Source organism: Opisthocomus hoazin, chromosome 22 (genome assembly GCF_030867145.1).
Source record: "Opisthocomus hoazin isolate bOpiHoa1 chromosome 22, bOpiHoa1.hap1, whole genome shotgun sequence".
Classification (NCBI taxonomy): Eukaryota; Metazoa; Chordata; class Aves; order Opisthocomiformes; family Opisthocomidae; genus Opisthocomus; species Opisthocomus hoazin.
The window spans coordinates 2,869,568-2,894,356 of NC_134435.1; the positions used below are offsets into that span (position 1 = coordinate 2,869,568).

At 46.2% G+C, this 24,789-nt stretch overlaps 1 protein-coding gene and 1 long non-coding RNA gene across 4 annotated transcripts in view; both read right to left on the minus strand.

Moving 5' to 3' along the window:
* The window catches only part of FSTL4 (follistatin like 4), a 242,229-nt gene extending 234,444 nt beyond the window's left edge, over positions 1-7,785 (minus strand). For both annotated transcript variants that reach the window (XM_075441818.1, XM_075441817.1), the window contains exons 1-2: positions 7,700-7,785; positions 2,806-2,941 (exon numbers count right to left, since the gene is read on the minus strand). In XM_075441818.1, coding sequence (XP_075297933.1) covers positions 2,806-2,934 — 129 coding nt within the window. In that variant the 5' untranslated portion in view covers positions 2,935-2,941; positions 7,700-7,785. The remainder of the gene's footprint in view (positions 1-2,805; positions 2,942-7,699) is intronic.
* A 3,616-nt stretch (positions 7,786-11,401) lies between these two features.
* LOC142363954 (uncharacterized) overlaps positions 11,402-24,789 on the minus strand; it is a 156,762-nt gene continuing 143,374 nt past the window's right edge. The window contains exons 4-5 of one of the 2 annotated variants that reach the window (XR_012766050.1): positions 21,011-23,777; positions 11,402-12,330 (exon numbers count right to left, since the gene is read on the minus strand). This is a non-coding gene — a long non-coding RNA (uncharacterized LOC142363954). Of the gene's footprint in view, positions 12,331-20,414; positions 20,743-21,010; positions 23,778-24,789 lie in introns of those variants that run through there. The other variant, XR_012766051.1, reaches the window with a different exon arrangement.

The following is a 24,789-nucleotide window of genomic DNA, read 5'->3' on the forward strand; positions in this document are numbered from 1 at the left end:
ATGCAGAAGCGACAGCAATATTCTCCACAATTAATACGGACCAGGCAAGTTGCAGCTTTTCAGTTAAATACTAACATTGTCCTTTCTTTAATTAGGTTTTCCATCTTAATTCATTCTCCACCCATGGAATTTTAGACTGCATGCACATGTTTAACCATTCTAATCAGGACTAAAAATATTTCAGAAAACAAACCTCTTCTCAGGAACACCCGATAAACTCGAGTTGGAAGACTGAACATCAGGAAAACATACACAACTGCTGTGTTACAGAGTTAATTTCTCATGCAGAAGGGCTGTATATTGCAGTCTGTGCCCTTAAGACTTGTTTTTCCTTTATAAATGCAAAGCACAACTGCACTAATTCTACCACATACCGTGAAGAAATCGATTTAGCAATCTGAACATAAATTAAGCAATGTTTTTGATTCAGTAAACTTGTTCCTATGTAGATCAGAACACTTATTAGTGAAGGTCAGTGACCCACACCCAAGTGTTTGCTTTGATGAAGTCCATAGGAATTTTACATCAGAGCATACTTCAAATTATTTGACCTGTAAATTAACCCTTTACACATTTTTAAAGCAATTTTAGTGAATTGCTGGGAGCTTTTCAATTTGTGATTCAATGTTTTAAATGCATGTTAATGGAATTACATATTAATCAAACCACGAATTTGGCAACTAACAAACACTTCAAGAATAAGAAGCTCCAAACTGAACAAATCCCAATGTCACTGGAAAGGGATTTCAGATTATTTTTATTACCAAAAAGGTATTATGGTTAAACTGTTTTCCAAAAGACAAAATAAACGCCTTCTGAGAGAAAACAGCAGTTATCTTCGTTGCGCTGACCTACCTGAAAGCCATGTTCAGAGCTTCCAGATTCACCTCAGGGTTTGGTGCCGCACTGTGTAAACACTATTGCTTGTGGAACAAGCTTGCTGTACAGTTTTTTTTTTTTTTAAAGTCTGCATTATAACTTACATCCCTTGAAGCTGTTTTAACCGCATGCTTAAAATTCATTAAAAATTTTAATATTCACACCTGGTAAATTCTGTGCAAATCAGTACAAATACAGTTCTAGCTCAGATCCTTTCACCTCAAGCAAGAGGAAGCAATTGGTACAATAACTTCACGGGTTTTAGAGGAAGATCAAATGAATTAATGTCTTGAGTAGCATAATAGTTCTACAATCTGTTAAAGTAAATCATTTCAGTAATGAATTTAATTCCTCAGAGCAACTTTTTCAAAAAAATCACACCTAGTATGCATCAGTGAAGAATGAGGTATTTTTAAATGCAAAAGCATGCAAAATATTTAATGATTTATAACAGAAAAGTAAAAGTGATCTGAGACAATACAAGAATGTGTTTAACAGTGCCAGCGTGCCACCTGAGTCTACGCAGCAACAACACAACAGCAGAGGTGTGGGGGGAACTGTTTTTCCTCCACTTTTACAGAACAGAGGATGGATGCCTCAAGGAAAAAGTACACCGAGACAGAACTCAGAACTGCAGAATCTCCAAATCCACTGAAATGATTTTCAAGTCCTACTTAGCAGTGAAAACCATCTTTTTAGTTAGCTTGAACTGCTTTATTGAAACAACACACACAACTGTGGGTATTTGGAGATGGGATGCATCTGGAAGAAATGGGATTCTCCAGCTAGAACAAAATCCTGAGGCTTAAATAGACCCAACTGCAGCATGAATCCATCAAGCACTCATCATTAGCCTGGCACTGACTAATGTGTCTGCCAGTACCTAAGTGTTCTAGACAATGGCAGTTAAAAAAATACCCAAGTCTCCTTTCCCTCGCCTCCTCCACCATCTCCCACTTTCAGGTATCTAAGCAATCGTTTAGCAAACCTATGATAATCAGAAACTAATTAAGCAACTAAAGCTGTTTCAGCATTCATCATCATCTTTTCATGGAAGTCACATTTCTGGATTTTTCTGGCCTTACTCACATGCCTCAGACTCAGACATGTGAAAATCTGCACCCACCCACATCTGTGGGAGCCCTGGTCCAGCCAGCCACAGTCCCTGCTGGGACAGCCCCCGCCGGACACCCATCAGCACAGGGACCTGCTCAATCCACATCCCCGCTCCGAAAGCCAACACTGTCACCTTCAGCACTGAAAACAGGTTCAGTTGCTCCTCTGCTCCCACAAGTCCAGGGCTGGAATGCTGAAGAGCACATTACCATCCCGCATTAATGCATGGGGAGTCCCACCTCCCTGTTGAGCCCAGCATTAGAGGTCCTCTTTGGCCAGCTTGAAGACCACCATCCCTTGCTATGGCCACCGTGCTCCCTTGGTCCCTTTCCAGCTGCTCTGTGCTTTGCAGGGTCTGACATCAGAAAGTCAGGGGGGAAACACACTGGGCAGTAACTTTGCTGGTTCTCTCTAAACCACATATGGCTCAGTTTTCCTTTTTCTAAGCAGCAAAGCAACTTTTTTCAGGTCTCACCTAATGGTTCAGTGACCCAAATGAAGAGCCAGGACAAAGCCTGCTTATTAAATTCAGTGTCATTGGTCCCAGCAGCCTCAGGACAGAGCACACTGTAAAGTCTCTGGGGCAAGGACAGCATCTCCACAGTGGCCAGATGAACAATTTCACTCCCAGAACGATGTCAGTACACTCCAAAACTGTAAGAGTTTCTGCTTCACTGTCCTCCTCAGCAGGTGTTTAATACAAATATACATGGATAAGCTCATATTTGTTTTGTTTTCACAGTATGGAGAGCCTGAACACAGCACAAAAAACACAAGAGCTGTAGCTGCACAGCAGCTGGGGTACAGTACCTCTTGATGCAACCTCCCCGCGTCCGAATACAGCCTTCTGCTCCTGTCCGCGTCCATCCATCCCCTCGTGACCGACGGGAACACCCCAAGCAATACGAGAGATAACCAAAAGCTTCTCGATTTCATCATTTCACGTCTGTTGAAGACAAGAGAACAGCCATAAAACAATCATCTCACAACCAAACCCAGCTCAGGTTCAATAACACGGCGGAAGGTTCAGCTGACATCTGTGCTCAGCCAGTGCCAGCAGAGCTTTGCAGACTCCCATGGCTCACCAGCAGAACATGGGTTTCCCTATTTTACACCCATCGGTGAATATTGGCAATGAATTCCCACAGCATAGCAGTTCTCCGAAACATTTACCCCAAAACTATCCTCCACAGGACACGCTGCTCCCACACAGCACCTGCAGAACCAGAGCCCTGGGATCTCAAAATTTAACTACTGCAGCCAAGAGCAAACCACACCAAAACACGCAATTATGGTACTGCGGAAGCCAAAGTGGGACACTATCCTATCTCCAGGACCTGTAGCAGCACAGGGTCATGGTCACGGACACACACTTGTACCCTCAGCAGGTCTTCAGGAAAGCCCCAGATACCCACCTTCACTTCTTTGACCACTGGAGGCTTCCAGCCACGTGTCAGAACATGTCACTATTCCCCTTGGATTCAGAGGATGATGCTGCCTTGAGCCAATACAGCAACTGTCACTGCCTTAGCCTACACCCAGGTCTGCAGGGCCAGCCAGCTGACACCCAAAGCACAGGAACAGTCCTTCTTCCCACAGATGATCACCAAACCCACCAAATCTTGCAAGACCTGAAACAAACTCCGTGCTGAAGAGATCTGATGTGTTTCTCCAAGCATGGTGCAGGTGTGCCCCTCCCCGGGCTGTGATTTCTCCACTCACTTGCCTCTGTCCCAGACAGAGATGCTTCCAACCCCTCCCAGACTCATCCCACCCAACAGCAGCATCATCTCCTCAGCAGTGCCCCACCACAGCCCCGCACCAGCCGCAGGAGACTGGGAAGACACAAGCAATGATTTCCACCACAACAGCTTCCACTTCGAGCAGTGGTTCTTGCCTGGTGTGGCTTTTTGAATGAGTTTGGAAGTAAAACCAGTTACTCAAAGTGCTTTCAGGTGGAACTCCCACACATGTGTATGCACAGCCCCACACCAGCCCCATGGAAGCTCAGCCAGGAGAGCTCCCCGATTCATCTGAACTTTTTTGGGAACAGAACACCAGATCGTGTCATTACTTTTCACATTAAAAATACCAAAGGAGTCTTCAGGCGTGGTACCATTTCCACAGTAGCTGAGGGGAGCTTTGACCTTTCACAGCAGTTGCAGAGGATGCCAACATGGACCCTTAACGAAGCATAATGACCATTTAATGAAGCAAGCAATGGCATTTCTACAGCATGCAAGTGACAGGCTGCTGCTTGGTTTGAGCAATATACATTAGCAAGGCGAGTTACCTGCTAATGGCAAAATTAAGCCCAGCCGAATTAAGTCAGCATGACATACCTTGTCTTGTCAGGACTCATTTTACAGTATTTTCATGCCATATATTTGCTGCAGGGTGTATCCAAGCCTTGGTGCATCACTACTGATTTTGGAGCCACGACCATTTACACCACACCGACCTGGGCTTGGCTATTTCGTCTGCCCACAGCCAGCGCGTCAACAGAAGGAGCACAGCCTATGACCACCACGCCACGCACCCACGGAGCTCAGGCATCGCCTTTTCTCAGCGCCGATGTAAACACCCTGAATTGAGAGCACTCAGGATGAAATCAAAATTTATTAGGCTTTCTAAACTCCAATTAGAAGCCTCAGATGTAACGTTACTGAGGCTACAAATAAATGTTTAATAAACCAAAGTCACTATATCAATAAGCGACAAGTACATTGTTACATTATGAATTGCTCTTGCACAGCAACACCGTTTCTCACGTTTTTTTTAACAGAGGTATTTTGTATGCTCAGTTGATACCATCACAGCAAATACAACTATTTCACTTTGCAGTTCTGGAGACCTCTGACTCATGTGCTGCTTGAAATTACAATCCTAGAGCCAAACAGGGGACTAGCCAGTTTCACGTATATTTAGTAAATAACCAACTGCTACAAAACATGATGGTGTTTGGGTCAGGATGCCTGCAACACTGATGAAACTGAAAGGGCAGCCTCCACCTGCTAGAAACTCTGCTTGGTTTGTAAACGGAATTTGTAGAACATCTTTCTCTAGCCAGTCTGGAAATTACTTTCATTACATACTGACTGACAGTCCACTAATTGCTCTCACTCATAACAAGAGGAGGACACGCTGATACAACACAATATATCTGAATAGCCTAAACCAAGCCACAAATAGGCACCATAAATATCAAGCGAGAGGTAACTGAACTCGTACAGCATTTCTACGTCACTTGGCATCTTAAACCACAGCTCAGCATCGCCTGACCCTGAGTTGAGCAGAAGGCTCTTGGCACAATCTGGTCTGCAGCTGCATCACGCACTACAGCTCCCAGAGCACAGTTTAAAGTTCCCCAAAGTCAACAGAAAAATTCAAATGGATCGGACCACCACTGTAAATCCAGAGAAGTTTTACTAGCGATTTCCTTTCCTCACCCAAGTGAGGCACAGCTTTGCAGGTTCTGAGCCTGTGTGGACATCACTGCCCAGATAAATCAAAGCTTGCATACGGAAGCGTCTGCACAAAACAAAGCAGCAGTACCCCAAAAAAAAATGAACATTTGTGGTTAAAACAATCGAAGTCTTCTCAAGAGCTGGAGACAGAGGGGGGAGTCCATCACACACCTGCTCTTAGCTCTGCGTGTGAGCAGAGACAGATTTCTCATTTACTGTGTAATGCAGTAATTAGTAACTGTACTGCAGATGCTAATATCAAACCTGACTATTGTCAGGTAAACAAAGCTGAACATCGCATCCATTCGCAGCACTTCCTTTGCTTTCAGGGGAATTACTTCCAAAGGGGCTTTGGCTCTTAGGTCGAAGAGGATACCACGCAAGTCTACCTAAAGGTTGTGGTTTCCTCCTCTGAGCTAGAGCAGCAGGACAGCCCTCCTGGCAGCCGGCATCGCTTCACCATGAAATACTACCACTACGCACGGTGACGTGGAGCAGCTCAGACACGACGGCTGGCTGGTGCCCAGCCCAGTGGGACCGTGCCCCATGGATGCTGTCATAGCCCTGGTGATCGCAGAACGGCCAGCCCGAGCTCGGAGGGGTCTGCGCAGACACCAACGCACAGGGAGAGTCGCAGCTCACGAGGAAATTGGTGCAGTGCCTCCGAGCGAAGAGGGACCACGGCAAGCAGACACGAGCCAAAGATATGGGCAGAGGTTTTGGAGCTACTAAAAGGGTCACCTTGAAAAAGGAAGGGGACTACTTTGAGTGGAGAACACCCCAGATTGTTTAAAGCACTTCTGTGACATGCAGTACGAGCTGTCAAACAGCTACATTGCTGCAGAGAACCCACAACTACTTCTTCCACAACACGGAAAGCTTGAAGAATTCAATTATGGTGACTGTAATAAGATTAAAGAATTTGCCAGAAGCAGCTATTGGTTTTGTTTTCAGGGCTACTTAAACTGTGGCTTTTATTTTTTTTTACTATTGCAAAATTCACAACAGCTTTTAATAATTTCCAACAAGCTTCTTGTTAGAAAGAAGGGGCTTGAACTTAATTACCTGAAGTTTCGACTGTTGCTATAGCAAAAGGAAAGCATTCAGACCAGACCATTACCTCTACGTAAATTGGCTCCATTAACACCAGATAAGGATCTGGTCCTCAGTTCCTCTGCCATCAACCGTTCCAATTGCTTCAGCCTTATCTAAACAGCATTTCTACAGCCTGCAAAATAATTTCAATAGCCATAATTTCTTGTTGAGTGCTACAAGTGCTACAAAATTACGGAGAAAACCCGTTCCAAGACAATTTTTCAGCGAGACACCATGAAGCCAAACAGCACTTCCAGCCAGCTATCCGCAGTGTCTCAGGGAAATAAAGTTTTGATGCCTTAAGAACTCACTGCAATCAGCTGTGACGCTGAAGTCCAAGCCAGACATTTCATTTGAGCAAAAGCACAGGTAAAGAATATTTCATTTCATCTTTAAACCCTCCGAGCCGCTTCGACGTTTCCCCGAAGAAACTCGGGGAACACCGAGCCAGCAGGGAGGGAGGACCGCCACGAAGCTCCTGAACCTCGCAGATGTTGAAGGGCCGCTCTCAAAGCCACCTCGGTGGCACCTCGCCGTCCCAGTGCTGTCCCAGTGCTGTCCCAGTGCTGTCCCAGTGCCGTCCCATCCCTCCCAGCGCGACACCTCGCCGTCCCAGCGCCGTCCCATCCGGGCACGGAGCCCGGTATCTCCCACAAAACAAGGTTTAACGGCTCCCGGCGCCCCGCTGCCGGCGGCAGACCCGACCGGCCGCCGGCGGCCCCCGAGGCTGAGGGGCGGCCCGGGGGATGCCCCCCGCCGCGCCGCCTCCGCCCCGGGGCCCGACGGGGCGCTCCGCCGGACCGGCCGCCGGCACCACGGCGCCACCCAGAGGCGGCGGAGGGGGGAAACCGCCGGCCCCGACTCGCGATCGCGGCGGGACGCGCCGCCCGACCCCGCTCCCCGCCGACAGCGACGGCACCGGGGGGGGGGGGGGGGGACACAAACCCCACGCCGCCCTCCCCACGGGCGGCACTTCCACCCCTGGCTCCCCGCGCCGGACCCCAGCCCACCTGTTACCGCGCCCGCAGCGGCGCCAGGCTGCCGAGGGGAAGCGGCGCGGCTCGCAGCGCCGCGGGGCAGCGCGGAGCGGAACCCGGCGGTGCGGGATGGTGCGGGACGGGGCGCTCCCCCGCGGCACTCACCTGAGGCGGGGAGCGGCTCGGCGGCGGCCGGGCTCGGCTTGGCCGGGGCGGGCGAGTCGGCGGCGCGGGTCGGGCCGGCCCTATTTCTGCTCTCTGGGCCGGAGCCGCCTGACGTCACCGCCGCATTTGCATATTCCACCCAATCGCCGGCACCTGTGCGGGGAGGGCGGGGCCGCCCCCGCGGGACGGGCGGGCGGGGACCAGAAACACGCGGGGGGGGGAACACCCCCCCTCGGGGGCCGCCCCTGCTGTGTTCCCCCCCCACGCCCACTCAGCCGGGAGAGGCGCTGGGGGCCGCCGGGTCCCGTCGTCCCCCCCCCCCCCCCCCCCGTGGGAGCCCCCCACGCCACGCAGCGCAGATCCGCGCTGCTGGCCGAGGGCTCCGTCCGCTCCCGCGCACCCGCGGTTCCACCGACGGGCGAGCGCTGGACCGCGTTCGCTCTCCTCGCCACCGCGCCTGGTTTCCAAAAAAAAAAACCACAAAAAAAACCTAAAAATCAATATAATCATTCCTCATTTCCTGCCAGCGCCTGAAGGGGCTACAGGAAGGATGGAGAGGGGCTGGTCACAAGGGTGTGGAGTGACAGGACAAGGGGGAACGGCTCTAAACTAACAGAGGGCAGATTTAGATTAAATATTGGGAAGAAATTCTTCCCCATGAGGGTGGTGAAACCCTGGCCCAGGTTGCCCGGAGAAGCTGTGGCTGCCCCCTCCCTGGTACGGCTCGAGGCCAGGTTGGATGGAGCTCTGAGCACCCTGGACTGGTGGAAGATGTCCCTGCTGATGGCAGGGTGGAACAAGATGATCTTTAAGGCTCCTTCCAACCCAAACCATGCTATGATTCTATATGATTCATTTATTTTTTTAAAAAGAGTTCTGGGGAGGGAGAGGCTCCGACTCCGGCGCGCGGTTCCGAATGCCCGCGCAGACTGGACGCGGCGGCAAGGCGACGTCACGCCCGCCGTTAGCTCCAGCAGGAAGGCCCGGTAAAACGCCCCAAGTTTTGCGTTTCTGCCTGTAATGATGCTTACAGCTGGATCCTGCCCAATTAAACGGGATTTGTCGTCGGTTTCGGCGTGAAAAGGGCAGGACCCGCCGTGTTCCGATGTTTAAAAAGGCGCAGGCTGCTCTCAGAAACCGGGTCTAGCCTGGAATTGAAATATGCTTATTAAAAAAAAAAAAATCATTCCACAAAATTAGGTCGCAGGAGAGGCTCTTTCGTGAGAGTAAGCTTTTTTTATTGTTTTTTTATTTTCTTTGCAGGAATTACCGAGTGATCACACAGGTTGGATTTTCCAGGATTTTTCACATCTTTAGTTCCGGCCTGTTCAATGCCACATCTCCAAAATATCCCAGTGTTTACAAAAAATAATGGACCTTACGCTACCCAAACCACGCACAAAGGCTTGTAGGGACTAATTTTTTTCTGGTTTCCTTCTTTACAAAAGAAATTATCTGAAGCTGCTGATTTAAGGTTTGGATTAAAAAAGAAATCGCAAATGTAATAAAACGGGGAGTATCCACCGTGAATCGTAAGATAAAGGAGGTCTTTGCAGAGTGTCCTAAAAGGAGAAATGAGTGCGTATTTCACAGCTGGCCTCTAGGTTTAAGAGGCCTGAGGCTTTTAAAAAAAGTAAAGCTGAAATCTAATCAGAGACAAACACGCTATCTTCGGTGAGATCTCTTGCTCTTTCCTGAGGGAAAGAAATCGGGAACAACATCAGCGGAGACAACTCTTCCCCAGTTCCTGAGGGGAAGGAAGAAAAGTCTTGCCACTTCGCAGCACCGTTTATTCTATGAAAACACCCGTCCGTGCTGTCAGCTTGAAGCATTTCGCAATCTCTCTGTGTCTCTTACAGAAGGACGCAACCACGAGCTGCATTAGCAGAGGTCTGAGGCGTCCACACGGCCCCGGTCCATTTACACCGGCCCCTGCGTGAGGACACCGAGCAGGGAGGCGATCGTGTCGCTTCACCTCCGCGCTTTGCTCATTTTACATCATCCCACACGGTTTTAAACGCGCAGGCTGGGGGCTGCTGGGCATCTGCGTGACCCTGGTAGTTGAGATGAACGGGAGCCTGCTGCGACCCCCCCATGCCGTCAGCCCTAAGCACCCTCCCCGGTCCCTGCGTCGAGTCCCTGGGGCTCAGCCGCCTCCTGCCACTGGGAACGCTGGTCACTACTGGGAACGCTGGTCCCTGCAGGTTTCACGCCTGTGCTTGAACCTGAACATCTTACTTTGGGTGGCCCACTGAGGAGAGCGTTTACCCCGCACCGGGGCTGTGTTGGGCTCATGGAAAGTGCCCGTCTGCTGCTCCGCCAGTTACCGGGTGCCGAGGGTGACCGTGTCCCTCGCCCAGGTATCTCGGGATGCCCAGGTTTCCCTTTCCCACCGCTGGCACCGTCAGGTACCAAGTCGGTTTTAGCATCCTCTCTTGCACGCTTGGGTCCTATGCAATTCGGTGATATTTTTGTTCAACATCTTCTGATGTTTTCCAACCTTTTGAAAATACTTATATATATATATATTTATAAAAAGCTATGGGCAGGCGCCCCTCCTTGCCCTCCGGCCAGCTCCATCCCCTGCCTTTTCAAACACTTTCAGTCTGTCCCGAGACCTTTCCAAAGCCCCGTGGAAGCCTCCCCAGGGCCCCGGGCTGCATCCCAAGATGGGTTTTTGAAAGGATGCTGTGGGAGCTTTGCTGGGCAGGTCTGCTGTGTCCCCCCCCCCGCGTTGCTTTGCCCTCCCGCGAAAGCCGGGCGAAGCAAACAGCTCCGCTACAGAACTGGAGCGATAAACTGCTGCTTGCTCCAGAGCGGGCTGGCAATGAAAAACTGACAAATTCCTCATCTTCAGGGCTGGGTGGGTTTGGAGCAAAATAATTGTTGCTTGCCTTTGAACTGGGAATTGGAGAGGCCCAAAAACCAGTGATTTGAGTTAGAAGGAAAAGAAAAATGAATGATTTTAAAGGCAGGCTTGAGGAAGGGAAGATTCCTATGCAGAGAAAGGGGAAAAACAAGTTTGCTTTTTTTTTTTTTTTTTGCCTTAAAAACAGGACAACCAGTTCACTGAAATGAGAATTAAGCGTCCTCCCCTTCCTTCAGTTTAAAAAAAAAAAATGTTAAAACCAGAAGACAAGACAGCAAGTAAAAGCACTCTGGAAGTTGAGAGGAGTCGAAGCTGCAAGTGACGATATGTTCGATACGACGTGGGCAAATACGAGGACTGCGAAGAGGGAGCGACCTGGGCCGGCCCCGGTCTCGCGTACTTCGGTGAGAGGAGCTGGAAATGTGCAACCTGTTGTCAGCTCTGACTGAAGCGACTTCAGAAATTTGAGGAGAGATTTTAAACAACAGATTGGCGAGGCAGAGCTCCGTGTCACTGCAGATATGACAGCATTCGAGGGTGACCACGGCAGTTAGTTTAAGGGAAAGCGTTTTGAAGAACAGATGGTCTTCTCTTATTGGGCTTTTTTTTTTTTAATAATAATAAAAAAAAGCAGAATAGACTGACGCACATAGCCAAGACGCCCTGGTTTCTAGCAGAAAAGGAATTAACTGATAACCATCTGAGCTGTCTGAAGTACTTCCAAAGTCTACTGAGTGATGTTCAGAAGAGGAAGAGAAGGTTTTGTCTTTAAAAATTTGAACTTCGAACGACAGCGAATCACCCACCCACCCCCTCCTTGTCCAGTCCTGCTATCTAAATGCAATAATTAAACATGAGTTTTCAAAAGAACATTGTATTCGCTGGAAACAAGAAGCTGAGGAGGTAATAGGACAACAAGATTCATGCTCATCACTTTTCGTTATTTGAACCAAAAGCCTAAATCAGACCTGATTAAAATAGAAACTCAAAATCAGATTCAACCAAAACTAGAGATATTAAACAAATACAAATGTGACAAGAGTCGTGATTCAATTATTAGGAGTCCATCTTTTAATTGCTCATTAAGATGACAGTGTGTATCTTTGCCTACATACATTTAGCAAAGCCTTTTCACTTTGGCGATGCATGAAATTATCCATGCCAACTGTATATCTCTTACTTTTTATGTCAGCTTTAGAGTTGCCAGTTTTTCATTATCCTCTTGGTCACAAATTAATAAGGAGGAACAAATTTAATAGCAGCCTCAAACCTTTAGAGATTATGTCAGCCTTGTGTATCTGTGCCAGTTAAATTGCCATTTATTTCTGCTTAAATTTAATGTGGTCATCTTCATACAAACACACACATATTTAAAGCCTGCTCTCACGGTACAGCATCAGCACACCGAGGGGCTGCTCTGAAAAGCTGACATGGAGCTTGGACTTGAACTTTCCAAACCGCATCGCTCCGTTTAAGAAGCAGCAAATGGAGAAGACCAAGGTCAAGAGCTGGAAACACGCGGGAGTTTTCTGTGGGCGCTGCTCTCCCGCGTCGTGACCAGCCGGGATGTCTCCGGACAAGCCTCTGCAGCAGTGGCACATCCTTTGGGTGGGCAAAACGGGTCGAGGCCCAGATCTAGGTAGGTGCTGCCCTTGGTGACCCGTCCTTCTCCGTCTTCATCGCGTTTTAGTGAACGATTGCTCCGGTGAGTGCCCGCAAGCGCTGGGTGCTGGGTTGCAGTGCTTCGTCCCTGCCTTCATAGCTGTAAGCCCAAAATAATAACAAATTGTAAAAGATGTTTCATACCAAAGGAAATACTAAACGTAGAAACAGTGGTTTGATTCATTTCACAGCTGTAGTCTTTTTTGATTTGTTCGTAATTTTCTACACTACTGCTTCCAATCTGATACCGTCTGGGCCTCGGATGACAATGAGAATGGGATGACAGATGATGAGCTCAAAATACTGAACACAATCACACTCACCCTACGTGTACCCACAATCAATATGTCACTTTGGGGAAGGAACCATCAGCCACTGGGCAAAGTTTGGAATATAATATGTCACAGGAACTCCAGGCACATTTCTTATTTCTGAGGAGTTGTCAGAACAACTAGGGGACATGTCTAGAGGTCATGCGGAGGGTTCAAGTGAGTAGTCCCAGATAGCTGAACTAAAACTGATGTGGCAACTTTCAGTGGCTCCCTCCAGCTCCATTGCCCTGCAGGTGCTGACTGTAGGGCCAACGGCGTGAGCAGGTCCCATGGCCATTGACCGAACTTGCAGTTTTAGGAAAGGCACTTGTTTTCCTCAATTTACCCATCTCTGAATATCTTGTTGGTCTCTTCTCCCAGATGCCCAGAGAGAGATCATCAAAAACAGCAGATAGGGTTTATCCGAAGACAAGAAAGCACTTTGATCCATGGGCATGGATAGGAGTAAGGTGTTTAGATTTTTTTCCCAAGCTCCTTGGTTACTCGTACATCCGGTGGAGTCACAGGAACATCTTGGTGCACATTCTGGAACATACGGAGATCTTTCTTTCAAGCCTGTTTTCAAGAGGACGTTTAAAGCAAGGAGCTTTAGCAGAGCTGTTACGATGCAGGCTGTACAGCAGACGGGTAGGCAGTCGGTCAGAGGAGTGGGACTCCTAATCCGCATCGGGAAAACTCCCCGTGTCAGGGAGAAAGAGGCAGATGGATGAAATAGGTGAAGATGAAAGAATATGCACCAAAGCAGAAGAAAAAACAGCAATAAATGTGAGCCTGCCTCATCTGAAACGTTTGAAAAAGTTTTCTAAAGCATCTTTGCATTTATATCTCATCACTTAATAGGTTTTACTCCACACTGTATATCAGGTTCAAGAAATGCGTATGAGCAAGGGTGAATTGGCTACAGATTCCTTCAATCGCTGCTGCAGACAGATGGCCAGCAAGCAGGCTGGGAGGGAGAGTACAAGGAGGAGGCTGTTCTTCAAGAAAAATTAAGAAATGTAAATGGCACCGTCAGTGCTAAGAAAGACAAACCCCTGCAAAGCATGAGCCGGGCTCAGTTCAAACAGCAATTACATGATTTAGAACAAGGCTGTGACCATTTACAATTTTTAAAGGTGAAAGGTGTGATTTTGGTAATACCTTAAAATTAAAAGGCCAGCCACTCCATCTTTAAAATGATGGTTTCTCTCCTGGAAGACTTATCTCATTGTCAGTCCATTAGCAGCCAGCCAGAACCCATCCATACAAAAATAATTGGCTATTGATATACGGTAATGCTGAAAAGTTATTCTTATTTTTGTTCGTTGCTACAGAAAGATGTCCTCTCTAGCCGACGCTTTCAATCATTATAAATGCTACTGTGAAAAACTAAAAACACTTTTCTGAGATAGATTAAGATCTACTTCACAAATAAGTATATTTTATCACTAAGAGAAGAGGCAAATGTCACTGGTACGGAGTGTTTTATACACAGTAGAGACCACTTATGCGGGAATTTTCCCCTCATGGTAAATTAATGTCACTGGCTATGCGCAGTCCCCTCTGCACGAGCAGGCTCCAGTGCAGGGTTTGTACCTGCTGGACACACAGGAGGAATTGTCTCGGAACCACAACAGCAGCCCCTCCTTTTCCCTTGGCTGTAGCGAGCTAGAAGGGGGTGAAAAGGATGGGTTGCCTCAAAAAAGGATGGTTTACCAGAGAGGGGCAGGGACCATTGCTCTCCGCAGGGACCAAGGTCCCATCTTCCCCTTTGCTCGGAGGAGGCTCACATCCCACACGCTGTTACGGTGCCGGGGTACTGGAGGAACCGGCAGCCTTGGAACGGCAAAACCCGCCACTGCCTCTGGCCGTCGGGGCCCGTAAAATGTTATTTGTGCACAGGCTGGGGAGTTTGCACTTCGGCTGTTAACGCCGTGACGAGCCGGTGGCAGATGCTGCACTTGCCAGCTAAGCACCCCTCAAGAATAGCTAATAAAACCGGAGGACACTGGGCTTCGTAACGCTGTATTTTAAAGTTAAAGAGTTTCTGGGTGGAATCGCACGAAGGTTTTTACTATTTTGCTGTGCTGTAACACAATCTCGAGCTGAACTGAAACAACGGGTTATAAAACCCTGGCTGGGATGACACGCCTGGAGATGTAAGAGGCAGAACGGAGAAAGCGGGGAAATAATCGAGCTTGACAGAGAATTTTGGGGACCATAGTTTGAGCCAGCAGCTGAAATTTCTCACGCTTAAGGCTCAGACACCAATGAGAAAGCAAGGTGCTGAATGGATTCAACAAATCTGTCTTGGGACCTTGTGTCGACACTGATTTTTGGTTGGTTTTGCCTTATTTATGGCCGTTAACTTACAACAGTTGTTGATAAAATGTTTTAAGCAGTAAAAAAATAATTTTACGTTTGTTTCAGCTGCTTATGGAATGATTTTTCCTTATATATTTTTCTTGTTTGGCCAACTTTCTATTGTAACTCTTCCATCACAAACTGTTTTGGTTGATTTTGCGTTGCTATTAGAAGCATATCACTCTTACTATGCTGCGTCTCTGCTATCCCTTTAGCAACAGCCTCTCCCACAGTAAAAGGAAATGCATTTTTTCTCTAGTCTCTTATTGTCCAGAATTACTCTTAGATATTACAGCCGTCAGTGTTTAGTATTAAATCATTTCCCTGCCAATTCGTTGTAATCAAATCTTCCACAAAGTCAATAGCAATAACATTTTTATAAGGCATTGTCTCTCTCAACCTATTAGGTGCTTTCAGATCTTTGAATTTTCCATTCTGAAGAGTAATAGATAGTGACCTGGAAGAAAGCATAAAATCTGTGAAAGTCACAGGAGCAACCATGTAATTGCTCATACCAGCCAAACCTTTGGGTAAGAGCTTTGACTGGTTCAGACAGGTGACTCAATCATATGAGGGACTTTTATCTTCTGTAGATAAAAAATGCAAAATAAAGAAATGAGCAACCAGTCCACTGGAACCACTACCAACATTTCTATCGCATTTAATGTGACCAGATGTTGGCTTTGCGGAGTTATATGTGGTGTTACACTGGGTACATCTGTGCTGCAATGCAAATATGCTGCTACAGCTCGCGGGGAGGTGCTTAAGCTGGTTTAAAGGGAGCACTGACAGCCACCGCACTGCAGAGCAGAGACCCGCAAAAGCCCAGCCCGCAGCGTGTACTCGCACCGTGAACTCGTGTGTAGCTGCGTGCTGTCACGGCCGTGGTGTCGGCTCAGCGTCGGTGCGGGGACGCCTGCGCGAGCGCGGCTGAGGACGCTGCTGCATCCCGCGTGCCTCCGGGATGCGCCGCCCGGAGCAGTCGGTGCTGCACAACCCCTGGTGAAATGCTGAGATGAAGACTGCTTCCTTCAGCAGCCTTTCAGTTGAAAGCAGCTTTTGCCTGCCTCTTATCAGGTCCTCGGGATAAACTTCAGGTTCATCTTCTTCTGCCTTTAGGACTGGCAGAGACACACTGCTGGGGGTTACTCTGGAGTGGGTGGAATCAAAACGGGTCACAGACAGAGCCAAAACTTGATGGGCCACCTTAATTGTAAGTGAACAGCTTGCACAGAAGCCAACAGAAGTTTCGTATGAAAGGAAATGGCACGATTACAGCTTCCTATCATAGCTATTTACAAACACAGATGGAGAAAATATTACAATGAATGAAAAAAACCCCAAATTTCCCTATAGTTATGCTGTACTAATGACACTTGCTACACTGCAACTCCATAAATGAAAGCATAAAGGCTTATCTAAACGAGTTTGCTCAGCCTTAAGAGGAAAAGGCTCCAAAGGGGACCTCACTGCACTTGCAGCTACAGAGAGGGAGGGCAGTGAAATGGAGCCGGATGCTCCTCACGGGCACGCAGCGAATGTGCATGGCCAAGGGTGCAACAGAGGATGTTCTGGTTTGATATAAGTGTGGAAAAAAATCACCCTGAGGTCAGTTTTAGACTGGAACAGGGACTCAGAGAGGTTGTGGGCTCTTTCCTTCGAGATACTTAAAATTTGACTGGACGAGGCTTTGAGCAACCTGCCCCAGCAGACCCTGCCTTGAGCGGGAGGTTGGGCTCAGTGACCTTCAGAGGTCCCGTCCGCCTACGGTAGTCTACAATTCTGTGGTTTTATAAATAGCTTTTGACACCGGCCTGTAGAAAAACAAGCATCACTTACTGAATATAAACAGCTAAACCCACAATCACTTTCAGGCGATCAGGCTAGTATATGTGCATTTTAATGCTATTAAAAGTAACAACTCCCCAACTGACTTCTAATTAAAAGAGCAAAGCAGAGGCTCAGACTCTGGATCAATAGTGAATACTGATCTAAAAAGTCTTATTTTCTGTCATAGAATGGGTTGGGTTGGAAGCGACCTTTAGAGGTCATCTAGCCCAGCCCCCCTGCAGTGAGCAGGGACATCTTCAACCAGACCAGGTTGCTCAGAGCTCTGTCCAACCTGTCTAGAAGCAGAAGTTCAGTTGAAAATTACATAGAGAATATTACGATGAGCAACTGCTGCTGTGATATTAAATCAGAAGTTAAAACAATATTTCATTTTCTGTATGGAAACTCCTGATGAGCTCTGACCTGGGACCTTTTACTTACGCCAATCGCTGCTCTGTTGTGGTCACAGAATCACAGAATCACAGAATAGTAGGGGTTGGAAGGGACCTCTGTGGGTCATCTAGTCCAACCCCCCTGCCGAAGCAGGGTCACCTACAGTAGGCTGCACAGGATCTTGTCCAGGCGGGTCTTGAATATCTCCAGAGAAGGAGACTCTACAACCTCCCTGGGTAGCCTGTTCCAGTGCTCCGTCACCCTCAGAGAGAAGAAGTTCCTCCTCATGTTCAGACGGAACTTCGTGTGCCTCAGTTTGTGCCCATTGCCCCTTGTCCTGGTCACGCGTGTTTTGGGTGACACTGCTCCATGTGATTGCTGCTGCTTCAGGAGAGATGTCCAAAGTATCAACCCAGCATCTTCAAGAGTTTTCTCTCTTGAACATGCAGCCCTCTTCAGCCTGAGGTTACTTGACTTGGCTTTAAATATTATTAGTGCTGCTGTTGAATTCTCAGATCCATCTCTTCCACAACTTCATGGCACTTTCTCAGTATATGCATCCACCTTCTGCGGATTTCAGTGATACCAGAGGGTCTCTCAAAGTCACGAGGCAGATGCCTATTAGGTGACTTAGTTCTTCTTTCACTCATAACTCCAGTCCTGCAGTCAGTGAACTATCTACATCTGACAGCTTATAACTAATGAACTAACCCAACTAAAAGTCAGGGTGTACCAGGCACAACACAAGCTGTGAAGCAGTTGTGCTTTCTCAGTTTAATTTGAGCTTTGGGGGAATGCAAGAACCTCGGTGTCACCAAGGCACCAACATCACGACCCGCAAATGACTTACTATTTCATTTCCATTCCAAGGAGCAAAAGCAATGCTGACCTTGAAGGCACTTCAATTTGTCCAACCCAACAGTATGCAAAGCAATAGCAGTGATCCCACAGTGAGCATACGCCGATGAGTGGGTTTCTCCCAAGGGTGGCTTGCACGCCCTTACACGCTCAAAAGATGAGGTATGGAAGTACTCTGCAAGCACTTACCGCTTGCAAGTCTGGGTGACAGAGCTACGTCTATGTAAACCATAGCCGTGAGTTTCATCGATTCTGATGGGTAATTTATTTCTGACTCTGCAAGGCAAACCCACGGAGACCAGCAGTCGATATCGGTAGAAGCAGATTAGCGCAAGAACACACATCTTTTGGGTCAGTGGGCAGGCAGAACAGTTATTATTCCCATTAGCTCAGATTCAGGTGGAAAAGAAAGAAAAAAGTTCGTGTCAACTGCAGGCTGTATATATCGTTGTTTCTCCTTTAACAGGGTTACAAAATCTGCCACTGTTCTGTGTTTTTCTTTTTTTTTTTTTTAATATTAATGCATTTTAAACAGGAAGAAATAGAGAATGGGGACATCTCTAGTCCCTGTTCTCATCTACCTTCTTCATGTGTTGTGTAATTCCCTAATGTCTGGGAACCTGTTCAAAACTCCTCATTGCCAGCGTGTTCAGATCTCGAGGGACAAGACCCACAGCTAATATTCAAGACAATGTATTCCTGTCTATGAATAATATGAAGAGCTGAATCCTTTTTTTCTTCATTTTTTTTGCCTCTCACATAGCCTTAATGAAGATTTCGCAGCCCTGTCTCCCCGGGGGCACATGGGTACCATCCAATATCTGCATTTAAATATTCTCTCCCTGCCTCAGACCCCAAACTGAAATCTGAAAAACAGGAAATAGTTTGTTCCGGGCTTCCTGAGCAACATACAGACAAGTCTCTGCAAATAAGTAGAGCTTTAAACCTAAAAAGACCCACAGCATGAAGAGGAAATACGGCCAAGCTCACAGGTCTTTACCATTCTAGGGGTGCTAGAGTCAAGGCATGAACCTGATGAAACTTGAAATATCAGACAAAACCTACTTTTACAGCAGCATTCCCACAGGGAACGGATAAAATATCCCATTTTCCTCCTGCCCCACTCTCCATACCCCCAGTTTTCTTTTCACCTCATGTAAGAGATGATTTGCTCTATACTGGATATATGCGAGCTTTATGGGGAGCTGCGGTAGATCCGTGTGGAGAGCTGCTCTCTTGGGAAAGGAGGAAGAGCTTTAGATTAGCTGCCCCATTTTGGTCTCATAAAGAAGTGACAAGATTAGCAAAAGTACAGCTGGCCTTGAAATATTTTCAAAATCTGGCGACTTCTGTGCTCTAAAGCCTACCTTGAATTTAGTTTTGAAAATCTCACCAGAGAGCATTTGCAGCATTCGGTCTCTACATCTCAGGTGACCAAATTCTCTCCAAATCGTTTCTAGATATTTCTATCATTCCTGCACCACCAAGAAAGCAAAGAAACAGCCTGACTGGGACAGCTTGCATGGGTGGGACCTTATCTGGGGCAGCTGGTTTTATTGGTGCTCTTTTGGGGGCAGACCCTCCAAACTCCTGCTGAGAGCAGGGACCTGAGTGTTGCTCCTCCAGTAGAGGTAAGTAGAAACCTTCAAGTAATTGTGCCTTTTCTGATGAAGATGAAAATAATAATAATGACATATACTTTAAGCAAGTATTGACAGATTGTTTCCATCTCTAACTGGCATTTTTGCTTTGCTAGTTAACAGATTTGAGCCCCAAATTCTTATTCAGATAAACCTCCCAGTTTGTGTTGGAGAGAGATTTAACAACTAGACCAAGATCTGGCCCCCAGTTGGACTGGTCTACCTGGAGTTTTTATGTGATTCAATTTTAAGAAGCGAGTGAAGCAGGCTGTGATAGAGCTGGTGCGGAGAGAGGGAAAGTGGGCAAGAACCACAAAGATATGCACAAATAAATTACCCCTTTACTCCTGTGTTTTGGAAGGTTACAAATATTTGGAGTCATCATCAAAAAGCTCAGACTGGCCAGGTGCTAAACATTACTCTCCCACTGGAAAAGTTCCAGGCATCCAGGTAGAAATGGTGCTGTGTGACCTTGGAGACTGGTCACTGGTCCTGGTAGACAATTGGGAAGCAATCAAACTGGGAAGACTATAAAAAACTAACCTGATGGTTGAAAATTATTTATCCAAGCAACTTGGTGAATACTTGTAAATAAGAAATACAACAGCACTGACTGGAGTTGGCTCAAAAATTATCCACAATTAATAAATTGACCCATCCTACATACTGTGTTATTTTCCCTGGCATTTTCACAGGCTACAAATCTGATAATACAGTCAAATGACAAGTTCAATCACTTCTTTATTTCATGTATATGTATATCATAATATTTTATAGCTGTATTACAGAGAAGACTGTTTACTCACGTTGTATCTTCCCTAGCATAATTCAGAGCTTTGCTTGCCTAAGAAACTACTTGTCTGCATTTTGATTAAAAAAGCGAAACCTCATTGTTCCTGTGGCAAATGAATTCAGTCTTTAAATGAAACTCATTGTCACATCCTTTTCTGTGCAGCAAAGGCATTCAGCTCCTGGAACGGTTTTAACTTCTAACACAGCACTTTTGTGTCTGTATCTGATCCAGCCATGATGCATTTTTCTTCCAAAGCTTCGTCAGTGTTTGGGCTCCGTACTTAGTTCTCAATGAACTGGCTATAACGCAGTAGTTACAGCTCCCTGGAAAATGACACACAGTAACTCTGTCAAGTTTTTTATTAGTTTGGATAGGTCTTTTATTTTAGCAAGGTCTTTTATTACCTTGGATAGCTTTGAACTAGTTCTGAAGTGGATGAGTGAAGACCCGGAGATCCAATTTTATATTGAGAGCCATTCATTTTTTTTAACTGCAACCCCTTGATTATTGATAGGCTTTTGTTCTTTACTGTCACTGCACAACACATTGTTTCAAGGGAATCGGAGCGCACAAACTTTCACAATTACTTACCGGAGTCTGGATGGGTCATGGCAACCAGCTGGCAGAATCCTCTGACTTTCAGGATGCAAAAAGCATCTGCTCTAGATCATAAGCTAATCTGATCCTTTTTGTTCCACAATATTTGTCAGAAAACATCATAAGAATGCTATGATGAAGCATGTGTAAATCTCTGATGGTGGTTATTCTTTTGTCCGTTAATCCACACAGGTACACAGAACCAGCTAATTTGGAGTAGTCTAGCATTGCACCTCAATAACTCCATAAATGAAACTGGACTTCGTCAAAATAAATAAGCGTGAGATCATGCTTATTTAAGTAAGATCAGGATCAAGCTGTAGAAATGCAGAAACATGAAAAAAACTACAAATAACTAGAATATCATTGACAATGTATAAGTCTCAAAACCTGTGTTCTTGCCAAAATAGCTTGCAATTCACCCCAGTCCCACTTCCCTTGAGCCTAGTAACCATTCTCTTCATTTCCATGCCTTGAGTTATACTTCTATGGCTTTGAAATTTGTTAAATTCGAACCGATCTCATAATCTGGATTCCTTGTCCAGAGTAAAATAATGAAATGTGTGTTTGAGGAAATTTTGGAAAATGACCAAGAAATTTATTTGCTCCCTTTTTCTAGTGGAGACTTCTTTACGTTATCAAAGCACTTAAATAATTTAAGCTTTAAAGGTAAAACACATTGCAAAAAGCTTGATTGTTTTTTTCTTTTTAAAAAAGTGCTGGGAATGCAAAATTTCCTAAATGAACCACAGTACAATTTCCTTACAAGTTCAGTTGTTCAAAGATGCTTTCTGTTTAAGTTCAAACTTAAAAGACAACTGCATTTAAAGCTTGAGTAAATTCAGACCTTCAGGTAACTGAAGTCAGCCTATGACTATTACCTGATAAAGTTTAATCCTTCTATATGAATCAGTCTTATTTAGGAATCAAGTAAAACTTTTATCAATAGAAGATTGCTTTCATATTTAGGCTCTTTTGCCTTACAATTATTCTTGCATTGAGATGCAGCATGCAATGTTCTTCTGTGTTGCTCCTTGGATTATTTATGCTGTTGTAGCATCCAGAGGCCCACGTCACAGAACAAACACTCCCGGTATCACTACTATAACAATCAGTTGCAACGATCCCCAGATGTTGTCAAGCAGTCGGATAAATGGAAATCCATGTCGCCACAAGGACCTGCTTGGCAAGGGTCCAGCTGTAGACTTGGCAACAACCAAAGGAAAAAAAAAAAAAAAAAAAAATCACATTTTTCCGTTAGTGTTACAGACTCCATTCCTGGTTTTCGGTCCCCGTATCTGTATTGCAGCCACGGTTGAGCAGCGGGGCCAGGAGCTGGACACAGCACCTGCAGGAGGTCTGCGAGGAGCTGGATGGTGATGGTAAGTGTCCGGATGATCCTAAGCATTTTCCTTTCTCGGAGGCAGAAGTCATTGGTGTTTGGCAGGATTTGGCCCTCTCTGCACAGTACCTAGGACCGCAGCACATCCTCATGGGTTTGCATTTAAATCGCGAGTTTGAGAAGTTTCCATCTTCCTTATGGACCCTGTTGTCAAGATCTCACAGACAGATTACACTGTCCTGCTAAAAAATTCATTCTGTAGGGATCAGCTAAAGTTAAATCTAAGAGGAATAGTACATTACCCTGGGCTTAGACTCATATTTCAAACAGACCGTTCACTGAAGAAGATCTCACAGTGTGAGTAAAGATAGCAGGATCGGGCCCAAAGCCACCAGGCGTGCGATGGGCTGGAGCAGGGGTGAGAAGCATCCCGGGATCTGCTGCAGCTTTCGTGGAAGGGGTGAAGATTTGTAGGTGCAACGTGGGATGGGGCTGGGGCAGTCCAGGGATAGCTCCTCCTCTGCTCCATTTAAAGGGAGAGAGGGCAGACTGCTTTGGAAATGTCATTGTTTTCAACAGAATATCCCTTAGAAAAAATCTGGAAGCAAATTATAAAGTATGGTAGAAGAGTCTGTAGACTGGGAAGTTTCCATAGTTTTTTTGAAACGGCACGTTATGTATATTAATTGCAACGTGAAGGAAAAAACCAGCATCCTTGTGCAAGCCTTGATGAATCCATGGTCACTCCCCAGCTCAGGACAAGAAAGTCTCAGAGCATCCCCGACACAGCTCATGAAGACCCCTCACTGCTACTCCTACCCCTGCCTGCAAACTGGCACCCGTTCTTGATATTTTCACTGAAGTGGAGCCCAGAGGGGTTCAGCCAGCCCCCTCCCACATGGCACAAAGGCAGGAGGGGTAAAACACCGGGGGCAGCCGGCGCTGGCCCCAAGAATGCCCATCTCTGCTCCTGCCCCTCTTCCTCCCATGGCTCTTTCAGCTCCACATGGGAATCCCATGCCTTGTTTGGCCCCTTCGTCGGGTCGGTGGGAGAGTGCATTTATCATGTCATCAACATGCTGATAATCTGCCACCCGATAAGAAGTCAGAAATTTCTGGAAAATTTCCAATGGACATCACTGCTTGCATTCATTTTTCTCACACAGCCAGACACAAAGCCCTTAGTTTCAGTGTTGAGAAATTATCTTTACAAATTGTAGCAGATTAAGAATTTCTGTACACATTTGTCCTTTTTGTTTTTTGATAAAAGCAAAAAATATTCTGTAGACGTTGATGTTAGTTTACTTTTTTTCAGTCCCTCCTATATTTGCCATCTGGAAACACCTAAACGCCAGCAGGTTTTGGCCTCGGGTTAGAAAGTGTTTGCAATTTATTTCTCCGAATTGCTAATAGGTTTCCCTGCCAAAAAAAAGGAACAAACAATGATTCAGCAAAGCCTTTGAAGATCAAAAAGAAATATAATTAATTTGCTAAAGTGGAAAAGCACCCCAAATATCTGCTAACAAAACTGTATTTGACCTTCTACATTTTTCTGCTGAGAAGACAAAATTTTTGCTTTACGCCAGCATGATCCTTCCCGCTGAGAGAAGTGAGAACCCCACACCACGGAGTTTATGAGACTGTGTTTTATGGCACTATATAAGATAACGCACATCTACCTGCGCTTGCCCCTGCCACTTACTCACCCAATCTCTTTTAACGGCAAAGGTGTGAACAACCATTATGAATACATACGGCAGAGGATCGTCTTGCTCAACGTGCCAAGCACTCCAGGCTGTTCAGGGATGGGAGTATTGGGTGAGTGAAGGTACCACCCATCTGCGGTGCGAAGATAATCATCGTCTGCCCCCAACACACCAGAAAAAAAACCCAACAAAACCAAATCTGAGCAACTTCTGCCACTGGAAGCTCTGGGGTAACCCAAACCGAAGAAATGGCTGATGTTGGCTGGTCCTAAGCGGTCCCATCTTAATTAAGTTTAATTTAACAGGAAAAAACACCCTTTCAGCAGTCTACATGACCATAAAAAGCAATCAGGGCTGGTTTAACCAAACTGCATCCCCAGCCCCTATGACAAACATCTTAAAAGTCCTGTGATTTCCCTTCCATCCCACTGAAAAAGTGTGATAAGGTCCCCTGGTATGGGAGACACTGATTAGAGTTAAATACCAATACATTATGTGAATTAAAATTTTGAGCAGCTATAATACTGTTTAACATGGGATGTAATCCTTCACAAAGCATATAACAACATGAAAAAAATTGAGGTGATCTGAAATTTTGCAAGTAATGGAGACACCTGAAATATTGGTGGGTATATCGGGTTGGCAAGGCTTATTTAGAACAAAAAAAAGCTGAAACAGCTTGTGTTAATGATAGGAGGAAGGTGTAATATTTTAGATATGACCAC